This window comes from Thrips palmi, unplaced genomic scaffold, assembly GCF_012932325.1.
Source record: "Thrips palmi isolate BJ-2018 unplaced genomic scaffold, TpBJ-2018v1 HiC_scaffold_16, whole genome shotgun sequence".
In the NCBI taxonomy this organism is placed as follows: domain Eukaryota; kingdom Metazoa; phylum Arthropoda; class Insecta; order Thysanoptera; family Thripidae; genus Thrips; species Thrips palmi.
In genome coordinates, this window is record NW_023144625.1 from 15,812,736 (window position 1) to 15,827,482 (window position 14,747).

The 14,747-nt window shown below is 63.5% G+C and overlaps 1 protein-coding gene across 4 annotated transcripts in view; it reads right to left on the reverse strand.

Moving 5' to 3' along the window:
* LOC117642868 (pleckstrin homology domain-containing family G member 5) overlaps positions 1-14,747 on the reverse strand; it is a 60,029-nt gene that overhangs the window by 29,764 nt on the left and 15,518 nt on the right. Inside the window, exon 1 of one of the 4 annotated variants that reach the window (XM_034381471.1) lies at positions 5,626-5,710. The exons of the other annotated variants lie outside the window; for them this stretch is intronic. Within the exon in view, the coding sequence (XP_034237362.1) occupies positions 5,626-5,670 (45 nt within the window). The 5' untranslated portion in view covers positions 5,671-5,710. Of the gene's footprint in view, positions 1-5,625; positions 5,711-14,747 lie in introns of those variants that run through there. 4 annotated transcript variants of the gene reach the window in all.

A 14,747-nucleotide genomic window follows, 5' to 3' on the forward strand; every position in this document is an offset into this window, starting at 1 on the left:
AGCCGTCGCTCCGCGGGCAGCGCAACCCTTAATTCGGGGAAACTCCCCCACGCCCACGCCGAGGCCCACGCCGAGGCCCAGGCCGGCCCGGAGTAAGAATAGGCGGAACGGAACGGGGCGGCATGAAAAGGAAATGCCGAAGAAGAGGAAGGATATCCATCCGCGGGACTCGCGCCGATAAATTGCCTGCGTCTTGGGGACCGGGGGTGGGGGGGAATGAATCAGGGTGCCCCATTCGGGACACTTTACCCCGCCCGTCATAGCGGAGCCGGCCTGCCTGCCTTGGCCGCGGCCTAGCGCCCGACGGACGGCGGGTGGGCCAGCCCGCTCGGCGCCGGAGTGCCGCGGGACGGCCCGCCCCGCAGCCTTCAGGCTGACTTGCCTCCACGCAGGCCGCTACGCCGCTACCATCCCAGCGCCGAGGAATCAGACACTCCGGTGATGAAAACTTGACAAAAAGCAGCAAACAACAACAACAACGGCAGCAACAACGCGCGTGTCACTTCGCCGCCGGTTCGCGCTCTTTCCTGGATAAAAGTGGCTGCTGCGAACGCGCTTCGCGTATTTCCGGCAGAACGGCGGACCGGTGCCGTTGGTTCGGTTGGCAGGGGATCGGCGCCACGCCACCGGGAAAAGGGGGGAGGGGGGAGAGGAAATGACAGGGGGGGGGGCAAACAACGGCCAGGCAGCCAATGGCGTCATTAGGCCGGTCTGATCAGAACGAATTGAAATGGCTAAGCGAATCTGTGAACGCAAACACATTCGTATTCGCGTTGGGTGGCGCGCTGCTTCGCGCTGCAGCGGGATGGTGTTATTGCAATCGCGGCCCGGAACGCAAAGCTCGGGGAGGAGAGGAGGAAGGAGGGAGGAGGAAGGAGGGAGGAGGGAGGAGGGAGGAGGGAGGAGGGAGGAGGGAGGAGGGAGGAGGGGGGAGGAGGGAGGAGGGAGGAGGGAGGAGGGAGGAGGGAGGAGGGAGGAGGGAGGGGAGGAGGGAGGAGGGAGGAGGGAGGAGGGAGGAGGGAGGAGGGAGGAGGGAGGAGGGAGGAGGCTCGGCTTGGCTCGGCCGAGAGGGAACCGGCAAAATCTGATGCCTTGCGTCGACTCGGTGACTCTGCGCTCGGCGCTCCGAGTCGCTCCGAGTGCGGTCTGGTCTGCTCGGGCTGCTCTGTTGGTAATGTCATTAAGGGCAAGTCCCCGCGGGGCACCGCGGGGCCGCCATGTCGGGAGGGGGTCGGGGCGCAGAGGGGCTCGCAGCGAGACGTCTAGACTCGAGCGCCGCGGCCCGGCACGGCAACACATGCTCAGCGCTTAGCGTGATTCCCAAAAAAGTCCGAACGCATTCCAGTGTGCGAGCTCTCTTTTTTTTTGCGGAGTGAGTGAAGGACCGTGCGTCACGGCTTCCCCCGGAGCCGCCCGGCCCGGCAACAGGCAGGCTGCCACCACGCTGCCACGCTCTCGGGGCTCTCGGCTGCGCAGCGGTTAGCGCGCGGGTTGGCGGTTCCCGGGTCGGGTCGGGTCCCTCTCAGGGCGTTTTAAGGAGCGGGGGCGTGTCCCAGAAGCAGCGGCGCGGCGGCGCGGCGGCACGGCGCGCTGCAGGCCAAGGAGACCCTCCTCTCCTCCGGCGCGCCAAATTCCCACCACCGCCGCGCTTACTTACACTCGCTTCGCTCTTCGCCCCGCTCGCCCCTCTTAGCGGAATAATGCTCTCTAGCTGCGAGCCCCCCCCCCCTCCACTTTCGGCCTTTCCAACGGGGCGCGCACTCGGCACTCCGCGCCCGGAATGCGACGTATTGCCGGAATGCGCGTCAAGTCGACAAAAGCCGAGCGCGAAAAAAGGGTGAAGAAGAGGGGGCCCCCACAGGGCGCGCGGCGTGGGGTCGCGGAGTCGCGGATTGGTTCGCTTCGCACAGCGTGCCGCCGCACGCTGCCGCTCGCCTGCAAGGCCGTCGCGGAGGAGCACGAGGAAGATTAGCCCCCCACCCCCTCGTGAGCACCGGGCCGGCATGGGCCGCCATGGGCCAGCATTCCCGCATTACGTGGCTCTTCCCTTTGAAATGAAATAAACAAAGATAAAAGAGGGAGGGCGCCCCGCGCGCGCCCGCTCGTGTTTACCTGGTTTCCACCTCTGTGTGTGTTTGGGTGCGTGGGGTATGTGGGTGTGTGTGTTGACTTACCCCTGCGGGAGCAGATAAAATGTTTTTTTCCCCCTTTTTTTTCCAAAAAATGTGTGTCGTTGCTGTGTTGACTTTCACATCGCGTATGAAAATGAATGGAAACAAACTTTGGTACAAAACGGACAATTTGTTTTTCGCGGGTCGGAAGCGTCGATCCTCATCGAGGTATCGCATCGATTCATCGATCCGTCGTGACACTGGCAGACGGCCTCTGGCACCTCTGGCCTTTTCGATCAATCGATTGGCAGCCCAGCGGGGCGCGTACACTGTGATCGGGCCGATTGTCGCAACGCTCTCATGGTCGGTTGGCTGTGGGCTAACGGTGGGCTAGATTCGATCTGTAAAGCGTTCCTGGCGTGGCGACGCGTCGCTAGCGCTACGTGCTGTTGCCGCCACGCAGCGGCATCCCCTTGAATGGCGGGCGGGGCGGCGTGTCGAAGACCCTTAATCTGATGCGCGGACAGATCGTTTTAATTTTCCTGCAAAATACACGGAGTGAAAAAGAAATAATTTTTTTGGATGCGTTAAGTGACTTTACTGCGAGTTGCCGGGGAGCAGCAGATTAGTAAAATCGGGCGCTGGATTTTAAGTCTCCGGGGACGGCGGACGCGATGACGACTTTGGCCGACTTTCCTCGTACTGCGGTGTAACGACAAGGCCTAGGAATCGCATCAACAGTGTACTAGCCGGGGGGGCGTCCCGCCGACGTCTGCCCCGGAAGAGAATTAAAAATAAATTAATTTGTTCGCGGGTGGGCTGATGTGGCGACTGGCTGCTCCGTACTCCGTACAGCCCCGTCAATTAGTTGCTGCTTCCGGGCAAACTTGGCGCCGCCCTTCCCAGCGATGCGTGGCCCCAGTGGCCCCAGTGGCCCCCGCGGCGGCGCGTCGTGTCGACCAAGCGTCTACCATTAAAGCATTAGCATTTTTAATCAGAATGCTATAGTTTGAAACAAGCCACGAACGGAAATCACAAAACTTTTTAACAAAAATATTTGGCTCTGGCGCACCTGTTTCCAACACGGTGAACGCCTCATTGACTTTGGCCCAAAGAAAGACCCCCTAGGGAGCACGATGACCCGCGATTGGACGCAGTGGCTGCCTCTCTGCCCAAACCACGATTTCTACACTTTTGTTACCGTTTTGACCAACTTCGCGGCAATGCCGTACCGCTCCCAAACTAAGGTGGGAAATGGCAGCGCCCACGCTCATCGCCATTCACAGCGCATTCCCATCCGAACGGCATCATTATTTCAGACGAGGAGCGAAACCCGTTGCCGACGCCCAGGCCGTAGCGGGGGGGGGGGGGGGGGGCGTCGACGTCCTGGGGAAGGCGGCATCTGCCAGCGTTAGCCGAAGAGACGCGACTTTTGCAAGCCAATGGGAGGAAAAGGAAAAAGTACCAGCGTGTTCCGAATTGGAATTCCAACAGAAACCGCGGTACCACTGTAAACAAAAGAATAAAACGAAAAAAACAAATGCGCGTCCTCCCGACGCGGCAAAAAGAAAAAAGGTCCGACGTCGCTTCCTTTGGCTTTCCCCAACTTTTGGGCTGGCCGAGGGAAATCAATTGCCACCGCCACCCGAAAGGGGTCGCCAATGACGTGACAGCAATTTTTTTTTAAAATGACCATGACTGCTTTCGACAGTTTACGCACCCCACCCCTTATCAACATCAGCCTTGAGAGACGCCTATCGTTGCCCAAGGCTACCGCCACTCCTGCCTCGGACACCACTACACTGGTGTCGCCACTGACACCGCCCGCCACCCTTCGCAGGCCACGGCCGAGCGATTCGTCGCTCTGTCCCCGTCGCGCTTATGAGGCTCTCCATGAGGGCGCGAGAGAGACGGAGCCACAAAGCGATCTTCTGAATCGCTCGACAGACAGGCCATTCGTGAAGTGGCGCGCGCTCTAGAGCCCTGTTGGGCCCTACTGCAGGTCAGTGGGCCAGCCAACGGAAAGGGGGGGGGTGAAAGGTGAAGGGTGAGTCGGGGAAGAGGCGTGGAGAAAGCGGCCAAGCGCCAACGCGCCAAAGCGCGCCGACAAAGCCAAAACTTTGGCTGAGTCGATAATGCAGCACAACGCGGGCCGATTCCGAACGCCGCTCGTCTGTCGCACTCGCTCTCGTCCCGTGACACGTGGGGCCGCGGGGGTGCGAGAGAGACAGCGAGACAGCGCAGCGCTGCAGGGCCGCGGGGCGCCGAGAGGGACAGTGGCGAGCTTGGAGCGCCGTGGCGGCGGCCCGCCGGCCAAATGGCGGTAGCGCAGGGCAGGAGCCACGATGACGAAATGGGCTGTGGTGGCGATGCCAGGGCGATGCCAGGGCGATGCCAGGGCGATGCAGCCCCCTCCCCTTTCCACCCTCCACGTCCCCAACGGCGCCAGGCATTCAAACGCTGATGGCGGCCACTGAGCGCACGCACACACACGCGCACACACAAGCACACACACACACCAATGCTCCTCTGCACACAACAACGTGACAACAATATATTTCATTTCACTATCTGCCTGGCCGCCTGGCCGCGCCTCGGCTTGCGGCTCATAGTGGGGTAAGGGGCCACTCCCCCCGCGGAGAAAAAGGAGGGGGGGGAGACGTACGTTTGCACTGTACGAGCCGCCACCAACACACACACAGGCCCACTCCTACCTACACACCTACACACACGAACACACGGGGGACTTCGTTTACGGCAGCGTGCCGCCAGCATATTTATCCTCGAGTGCTTTTGTCTTGACGTACATCTTGTCCCCCGGCGGGACGTCCTGCCCCGCCCTGCCCTGCCCTCCTGGAGACCCTCTCCGCGACGCCGCGACGCCGCGTGCCGTATGTACTATGTAATATCTCGCTCTAGCTGCGAGGAGCTCGCGAGGAGCGCTCCGTGTCGCCGGGTGTCTCACGGCGCTGGCGGCGAGGCTCGACGGATACACATGGGGGCGGATCAACGAGGTGACAGCGGAGCGGAGCGGGCCGCGGGGTCCCCACTTTGGTATACAGAAGGCAGGGCGCGTGAGAGACGCGCGCGTCGCGCCCGTTTTTCACTGTTCCCAAACAATAACTACTTCCACTACACTACTGCTACTACAGGTGACGGAGCCGTGCGCAGCGCATGCCTCGACACCTGCAAGTTTACAAGCGAAAATTAATTCCAAACTACGTGCCGCTGGGTGCCGCCGCATGCCTCCAGGGCTCCAGCCGAGGCCCCCGCGCTCCAGGCCGAGCCGACGGCCCTGCCTGGCTGTGCCTTGCTCTGGCTGCGACGTGAGTCGGGGCGCGGGGCCGGGACAGGAGCTCGGCTCCGGTGTCCAAGGGTTCCGTGTTCGCCGTGCTGGCCGTGCTGGCCGTGCCCGCCCTCACGCGTGCAGCCTAATGATGTCAGCTACGAGGAGGCGGAAGGCAAAACAAGGAAGCACCGAAGCAGCCAAGTGAAAACGGGTTCGTGCTGTTACCTGCAGCGGAGACACCACCATGAGGGTGCGCATGGCCGCGCGCATGAAGTCGTCCGCGGCCACGACCTGCGCGTCGGGCGGCGAGGTGTAGAGCGCGGGCGCCGACCTGGCCGCGTGGCCGCCGGCCGAACATGGTGAGCTGGCTGGAGCGGCCCCGCTGGCGCTGGCGGAGGCGGCCGCCGCGGCTCCGGTGGGCGACAGCGACGCGGCGATGACCATCTTGGGCGCGCTGGCGGTGGCGTTGGGGGCCGTGGCGCTGGCGGGCGGCGTGGCCGGCGGTGCTGCTGGCGGCGTCGCGGTGCCCGAGGACGCCGTCGACGCACGGGGCCGAAACTTGCGGCGGAAGGACCAGCGACCTGTGAGGCGCCGCCAGTCCTGCGGCGACCCGGACGGCCCGGACGGCCCGGACGGCGCCGACGTGGACAGTGGCGACGCCGCGGCCGCTGCCGCCGCCCCCGCCGCCGTCGCCACGGGGCTGATGGGGCGAGGCTCGCTCGCGGTGCTCGCGGCCGGGGACGGTGCGGCGGTGGTGGAGGCGGTGGCGGGGACAGCGGGGCTGTGGCCGGCGGCGGGGGTTCCGCGTGGACGCGCTATCTTGGCGGACGGGGGTGCGGCCGCAGGCTCTTCGACGTCGTCGTCCTAGTGAGCCGCGACCACGGCGGCGCGCCTAGGCAGAGGGCCGCGCGTGGAGCCATGCAGGCCTGCAGCGGCGCGTCCGGGCGCGTCGGAACGGCCGGCCTAGCATTTACACGGCGTCCTTGGAGGGCCGCGGCGCGGGGCGCAGGGCTGCGCAGGGCCGGGCCGGCCTAGGCCGCCTGGCCCTGCCCGGTGTGCCCTGTGACACCTGCACGGGACAGAGAGAGCGGCAGGTGTCACGGAGGGTGGGGGAGTTTGGGGGAGTCCATAGGTCACTGCCTTTTGTTGGGGTGTTCCCGAGGGAGGTTCATTATTCTGTTGTAATTTTAGTTCCGATCGCTTATACAGTGTGACTTTTTCTTCGATGCAGAGAAACAAGTGTCAAAATAACTTCAACAATCGGGGCTCGAAGCTCTAAGCTTAATAATGGCTGAGTGTTGCTGAGGCGGTGGCCCGGTGGCCGCCTTCCCTTCACCTTTCCCCTCCCCGCGGAGCGGTGACATTAACGGCCTGCAAGGGAAGGCGCAGGCGACCGCCATGGCTGTTCGCGGCGGAGGCATTCCGACGGCCAGACCCTCCGGGCTCTTGCTCTGGGCCATGCTCGGCACCTTCGTGAAGGAGGTAAGTGCGACCGCATCGGCACCACGCGTAACACGTGGGTGCGGTCCAGCGTTGAGTGCTTTTCCGATGGCGGCCTCGCCGACACGGTTAACGGATTCACAATGTCCCAGCGTGAGTGCCTCAGCGAGTGCCAGCCTTTGGGGTCTCAGATATCGGTGTCCGCTGCGCGCGCTCCGTTCCAGGCGAGCCCCCTGGTGGGCGGCGTGGTGGCGGTGCCGGGGGAGGCGCCCTGGGCCGTGCACCTGACGCTGCTGGCCGAGGCCAAGCCGCGCGCCGCGCGCGCCCGTGTGGCCGTGTCCACGTGCACGGGGGCGCTCATCACGGACAGGGCCGTGCTCACGGCCGCGCACTGCCTGGAGCGCTCGACGGGCAGGCCCGCGGAGTACGTGAGCCACGTCAAGGTGGGGGGAGCGGCGACGCGGCGACGCCGAGCGAGGCCAAGCAGCGCGACTCGATGACCCGGGGTCGCCAAGGCTTGGCCAAGGCTTGGCCAAGGCCGCGGCGCTGCCTGCGTGTCGCCGTGCTCGGCAGCTCGGCATCGCCGTGACGTCATCGTGGAGGCGCCAATTTAGGTCGGTGACTCGGCCGCGAGGGCCGCGAGGCACGACACCGCAAGGCGAAAAGAAAAAGAAGAAACGCAAATTGACGGAGGAAGCACGGAAACGCGACGTGGCAGTGGCACGCTGCGCACGCGGACGACCAAGCGGTGGCACCACTGCCGCGCCAGTCCTAGAGCCAGTCCAAAAGTCAGGCTCAGCAGTCAGTCCCGTAGTCCGTCCGCTTAGTCAGCCCCAGCAGTCAGTCCCAGCACGCACACGCCAGGCCGCGCCACGCCGGGTTGGCGACTTGATAAGCGAATTTCCCTGTTCCTGGTCGAAGGCCGTCGAGGCGGTCGGGGCGGTGGAGGGGGTTGATTGAGGTAAAAAAAGAGCGGGCGAAGGTGGGGTTGAAAATTGGGGTTGCAGAGGATTAGGCAGGTGGTCTGAGTTAGTGGATGGGGTGGGCCGAGACCGCAGGGACCTCGGCCCGAAGGGTGGGGCCGTGGGGGTGTGGTGTCCGAGGCCTGTCCGAGGCCTGGACGGCCTCCTGCTGGCGTCCTGGCGGGCTGCCGTCGCGTCGCTTTGCATGATTAGCGCACTGATTTCATTGAGCCCGGCGCCAGGCCCGGCCAGGCCGCTGCGACATGGCGACTTGCTGGCTGGCTCTGTCTGCCTCGCCCTGCCAATAATAGTCCCCTCTCGCTCCCGCCCCGCCTGCCGGCTCAGTGGCGCGGAAGGCAGAGGGGAGTCCCAGCCCAGCCGCCCCCGCAACATGGTTCCTGCCAGCATGGCCCTGCCAGCATGGCCCTGCCCCCTAGATGGTGGCGGGGGTCGCGAGCGTGCTGGAGAGCGGCTGGCCGGGGCGGCAGGAGCGGCGCGGCGTGCGCACCGTGCTGGTGGCCAGGGACGCGCCTCGAGCCTTCGGCACGCACGACCTCGCCGTCGTGGCCGCGGACAGGCCGTTCGTCATCGGCGACCTGGTGCGGCCCATCGCCCTGGCCAACCGCAGCATGCCGCTTGCAGGTGGTTTTGCATTCAGTTACGTTCCGCGTTCCGAAGCAGTGTCTTTGCCACGCGCCGGGATGCGACATCACTAATTACATGAGCGGGTCAAGGAGGCAAGGGGGAGCCAAACTGCTCCATTTAGTCGGACAATCTTGGGAGTGGTTCGGGGAGGGTTATTAAAGCCCAGCCCCGCCCTTTCCTGCCTCGGCAGCCTCGGCCTTCCGGGCGCGCTGGCACTGGCACGGACGCTATCTAGCAACTTGCTCTGCTCCTCCCCGAAGTGCTGCGCCGTGCCCGGCCGTGCCCAAACTCCCCCCCCCCCCTCAGAGTCCCTAACTTGATCGAAGGCCAGCCGCTCGGGATACGGCCGAATACAGCCGGCCCGCTCGGCGTGCAGTGTCGCGCTAAGTAGTCGTGAGCTGCTTGTCGCACTTCTTGCAGGGGCGCGCTGTGTGGCGGCGGGCTTCGGCGCGCGGGGCCCTCGTGACATCGATCGGGGACCTTCAGCGCCTCCAGCGCGCGGCCAGGGCGGCCAGGACCGACCGGGCGACGCCTTGGCGAGCCCTCAGAACCAGGCCTCCGAAAGCCTGGACGACCATCGAGATCACGGCCAAGCACTCGCCGCCGCCGTCAACGACAGCCTGGCCGAGGAGGCCGACGGCCCGCTCGGCGAGCAGGGAGGCGCGCACGGCGGACAGGTGAACGCCACGGCACGGACTACTTCAACTGTTGTTCGGAACCCGAAGGACTCCAACTCCACGGCGGCGACGAGGACATCCTCTCCAGAGGCACGCCTCAACTCCAGCAGCCACAGTTCCCGCGCGCCAAGCGTCGCCCTCCAGGCGGAATCGCGACCGGCAGAGGGGACTACTTTTGCCGAGCCCCAACGCGCCAGCAACGCCAGTGGGGCATCCTCGGCAGAGCGACGTCAGGGAAGTCCACAAGGAGACGGCGCCCCCGGCCCACCGGCGGGGTCGTGGGGGGCTCTCACTACTCCAGTCGGCACAGGCCCCACAGGCCCCACCGGGGGCTCTGGAGGCCCCGGCCTGGGGGTCGACGCTCCAGACACTGCCACGACTCAAACCGCCGCGGGGCTCGCCCCCGGGGCCTCGCGTGGCATGTCGTTCTCCCCGCCCCCCGTCCGCCCCTGGGGACCCCGCCGCAACCACTACCACCCCCGCGGACACCTCGCGCCCCTGGGGCCCGTGGGCCAGGCCCCCGGCAGGACCGACGGACTGCTCACGCACCTCGCCGTCGACGCCTACCCCTGCTCCAAATTCCACACCGCAGGGTTGGTATGTGCAGCACTTTGTTGGCGCGGACATCACGGACACGCGGGGAATGTGGTCTGTCGACGCGGCGACGCCGGGAAAAACTCTCGTGTGGCGACGGGGACGGGGACGAGGAGCAGGAACAGGAACGGGCAAATTGAGGACTCGCGCCAGCAGGCGCACTCGGACCCGGACACTCGGACCCGATGCCCGCTGAGCGCACTGGCCGTGTTGGCCGTGCTGGCGCTAGGGTATATCGTGCGCGGCCGCGTCCCAAGCGTCCCGAGATCAAAACCCAATTTATTTTTGTCCATTATCGTTCTCGCTGACCCCCGCGATGCTCGGCGCACGATCGCTGGTCGATTTGCACAGCGGCTGCCCGGCAGTGCCGCCAACACGAAACACGGCGGTGAGGGGGTGGGGCGGCGGGGCGGCAGGTCGTCGTGGGTGTGACAAGGACCGAGGAAGCGACAGTCGCGACACGCTACGCCGCCACGCCACGCAGGCCGCGGAGTGGAGCGGTGTGGTTGCGTGCTTGGAGGCAGCCCGGAACACGTAGGCAACTTTGGCGAGGGAGGGGGCCGGGCACCGCTAGGGGCACCGCGACCGGGCGACGGCCAGCGGGCCCGCAGTTTGCCAGGGTGGCGTGGTAGTTTCTGCCGTCCTAGGCTGCCCCGGGCCCGCGCGTCGCCGCCGCGACTTGAACGCACACCTAGTCGCCGCGCCCCACCCCACCCCACCCCACCCCGCCGTCGACAGCCGAAACAGCGTGAACGACTTGCCAGCAAGTGAAACTGTGTCGACAGGAATGGCTCCGCGCTTGGCTGTCGTACATCGCGAACATCGAACCGACCGATGTTCGATGGAAATCGCTGCCTGCTGTTGTTTTACCGTGGCGCGGCTCACGCAACGCGTGGCGCTGATTGGCTCCCAAGCAATTGCCATTCCTCTCGCTGGGGTCACTGGCGGCCAACACTGGCTGACAGTGTAGTGCAGCGGTTCTCAACCTTTCTCGGCTCGCGACCCCAAATTTGTAGCCAAAAATTTCCGCGACCCCCAGGAAAGTTCACGACCCCACGGGACCCCTCCTAGCATGCCACTGCGTCTGATCCGGGCGGATTTTGCTCCCTCAACGGGCATGGTCTTTGGACTTTCCTTAGCATCCCTCTGTACGGAGTGCGATTATCAGTCTTAGTTGGGGGCAGTATTGTCTCAAAGTGGCCAAACGCTCAGAAATGTCTTTGAAAAATCATGTTTGGGTCGATTAGCAGCCACTGCGTCTGATCCGAGGCGGGCATTTTGCTCCTCAACGGCAATTGGTCTTTGGACTTTCCTTAGCATCCCTCTGTTACGGAGTGCGATTATCAGTCTTAGTTGGGGGCAGCATTGCCAAGTGGCCAAGACGCTCAATGTCTTTGAAACATGTTTTGGGTCGATTTTGAGCAGCCACGCGTCTGATCCGAGCGGCATTGCTCCCCAACGGGCAATTGTTCTTGGACCTTCTTAGCACGCCTCTGTTACGGAATGCGATTATCAGTCTAGTTGGAGCAGTAGTGTCTCAAGTGACCAAAACAGTCACAACGGTTTTTCAAAGACATTTCTGAGCGTTTCGGCCAACTTTGAGACAATACTGCTCCCAAACTAAGACTGATAATCACACTCCGTAACAAAGGCATGCTAAAGGAAGGTCCAAAGACCATTGCCGTTGAAGGGACGAAATACCGCCTCGGGTCAGACGCAGTGGCTGCTTAAAATCGGCCCAAAACACGATTTTTCAAAGACATTTCTGACCGTTTTGGTAAACTTTGAGACAATACTGCTCCCAAACTAAGACTGATAATCACACTCCGTAACAAAGGCATGCTAAAGGAAGGTTCAAAGACCAATTGCCCGTTGAGGGAGCAAAATGCCCGCCTCGGATCAGACGCAGTGGCTGCTTAAAATCGGCCCAAAACACGACCCCAGCTACCTCGCCGCGACCCCTTAAAATTTTTTCGCGACCCTAAGGTTGAGAACCACTGGTGTAGTGGGTCCCGCTGGTGACGCTGTGCTTGGCGCTGCTCCCCGCCAGGGACGCCGCCGGCCCCCTGACGGCTGAGCTGCTCTGCCTGGACGCCCCCCGCGGCGAGGGCCTCTGCCTGGGCGACTCGGGCGGCGCGCTGGTGTGCGACGGCGTGGTGCACGGTGAGGCTAACTCGCTCTGTCTCTCTCGGACCCATTCGGGCGGCCCATGAGTGAGAGAGAGACAGCGACGTAAACGACTCTTCGAATGAGCCTGCGCGTCGCGCGTTGGGGTGGCCACCCAGGACGCCGCGGTGTTGTTGGCGCTGGGCCCGGCCTCGCACGGGGCGGCGTGCGGCGTGCCGCGAGGCCATCTACATGCACTTGTAAATCCGGGTGTTAATCCGGCAAGGCTCTGCCGGCAAGTCCATTACCGTATCGCCGCTCGGATCGCTGTTGGAACAACTGCCTGGCCTTCTGCAGGGGTGGCCCACGCCATCACGGGCGTGGAGGCCTGGCCTCGGCGCCGACCCGAGGAGGCGTGCGGGCGCGCCACCACGCGCTCGGTGTACGTCGCCACCTCGCCGTCGCGGGCGTGGATACTGCAGGCCGTGCGCCTGCTGGAGGACATGCAGGGCCTGGACGACGAGGTCCGGTCCGAGGCGAGCGGCAGCGCGCGCGCCGTGGCCTCGGCGGCGAGCTGCGCGCTGGCGGCCTCCGCCTCGGCCTTCTCCGTGTGGCTCCGGACCGCCGTGTCCAGCCCGACTTCATTCCGTGTCATCCCGCCACGAGCGTCTTTGTGACTTTGTGACCGCGAACTGTATGAATAAATTATCGACGTCATGGCCGCATGAATAAGGATATTCGCCATCGGCATGACGGTCACGGCCACTCCACGAGCGCGCCGTCGCACTGCATCGCACTAGTCAGCAGTGATCCGCACTACGGCGTTGCTCTCCTCTACAATGCCCTGGACAAATTGCAGTCGAGCGTTCCCTCGGGGGCGAGGCTAGGCGACGCCCTTCTCGGTCCTCGGGCCCTGCCCGGGGCCCTGCCCAGCCTGGGGCCCTGCCCAGCCTGGGGCAGACGCCGGGGGCCCTTCGGCAGGGAGGGGCATCGCGCTGCGCATTCACTCCCTCGTGGTCCCTCAATACCATCGCAGCGCCAAGGCAGGCCGGGCAGGACGTGTGGGCGTGGGCGGGCCTCCAATAAAGTGCTGCTCAGCAAATATTTCCAGCGCCGGGCCGCGTCCATTAAAACGGGGCGCGTGACGTGCGCCGGACAATGGCCCCGTCGCTCTGTCTCTCTCGCACTCGAGGGGCGTCCCGTAGGAGTGCGAGAGAGACAGCGCCACGAATCGACTCTTCGGAGTCATTCTTCCAAGCAGCAGCAGCAGCAGCAGCAGCAGCAGCAGCTTCAGCGGTGCCGGGGTCGCCACAGAAACCAAACTTGTCCCTTTGAAGCTTTGCGGCGCTTGGACTGTGGGCAGCCTGGTGGCCGTGCAGGGCGGCGCGCTGAGGGCGGGGCGGGGCAAAAGGGAAAGGGGGGGGGGGGAGAAGCGCAGGCGGCAATGGTAGCGGGAGCAGCCGAGCCAGAGCAAGGCTTCGAGTTTGGCGCGCAATTAGGAGATGCCTGCCGGCCTGCCTGCCTGCCCCGGCCGTCTGCAGCCGACTCGACAACGGGAAGGAAAGCCCCCAAGCCGTCAAAGCACCGCCAGCAGGGGTGGACGAAATCCAGGCGAAATCGCGTCGAGTTATGGCGAATTCAGCAATAGGCCGTCTCACCCGCATTGAAACAAAACATCCCCCCATTAAAACAGTTCATAAACTTTTCTTTCTGGCTGGCGGGGCACGGGCAGACGGTCTGCTCGCTGCAATGGCGAGTCGCCGAGGCAGGCCGTCGAGACCGAGGTCGAGAGCGTTGCAGCCAGCAGCCTCCAACCAAATAAATAGCATCCCCGGGGATGCACGGCCGGGAGGCGCGGAGGGCCGGGGGATCGATGTGCCCTATGCAGGAGGGATTGGGGAGAGGATGAGAGGGCGAGAGGGGAAAGAGGTGTCGTTTGCAAAGGGACATGCTCTCGGACCTTCGGACCCGCTCAGGGAACAGATGGACTAAGAGCGGCTTGTCGCTCTGTCCCTCCCGCACCATTATGGGAGCTCTATGAGTGCGACAGAGAGAAAGCGGCGAAACGACTTTTATGAATCGTTCAGCCGGGGGGCGCTTCACGCGGCCAACATCTCATTCCAAAGACGTCAAAAAAAAAAAAAAGGTTATCCGGCCTATAAAGCAGTCGCTAATAAAAAAGACAAGGTCTAAGAAGCCGTCTATTTAGAGAATGTACAAAAAACAGTGTCGAAAAAACACATAGGTGGCAATGGTATGAGCGGGGCATATGTACAAAGCAAGGGTGTATTTATAAAGGGAGCTCAAAAAACAAATGACCACCACTACAGCTAGAATAACTAACTGTGGCTACCTCATCTATAGTTTACTGAAGTTTACAAAAGAGATTTACAAAATAAATTTTTCCTCTTTCCCGTGTACAGCGAGTTACCAAATAATTTTTCCGTTGATTCTCTGGCCTTAGTTTTTCCTTTGCCTTTCCTTCGCCTCACTGCCCGCAGCTGGGATTTGGCGCGGAAAACTTGTAACTCCAACTTGTTGAATATTCGCGCGGTTGGTTTCGTTAGCAGCCGGGCAGAGCCCACCCCGCCCCCCCCCTCCACGTGGCCGTCGTCAGGCCAAGCGCCGACGGGGTCGTGGCGTGGCGGCGTGGCGCGGTGCGGCACATAATCTGTTTGCGTTTAAAACACTCGGCGAGGGCGGCCAGCAGTGTGCGCACACCAGGTTGGAGAATTACGGCAAGCAGGACGGAGGCGATACCAGGCAGAGGGGGTGGGGGCATGAAGCATCGGGCCGTCGGCCACGTCCACGGCCACGATGGTCACGCCACGGTCTCCCAGGTGTCTGACATGGAAAGTGCCTGGATAAGGGCATGCCCCCAACCCCACCCCCCGCCGGCCCTGGGCCCAAGTTCGAACGGAGG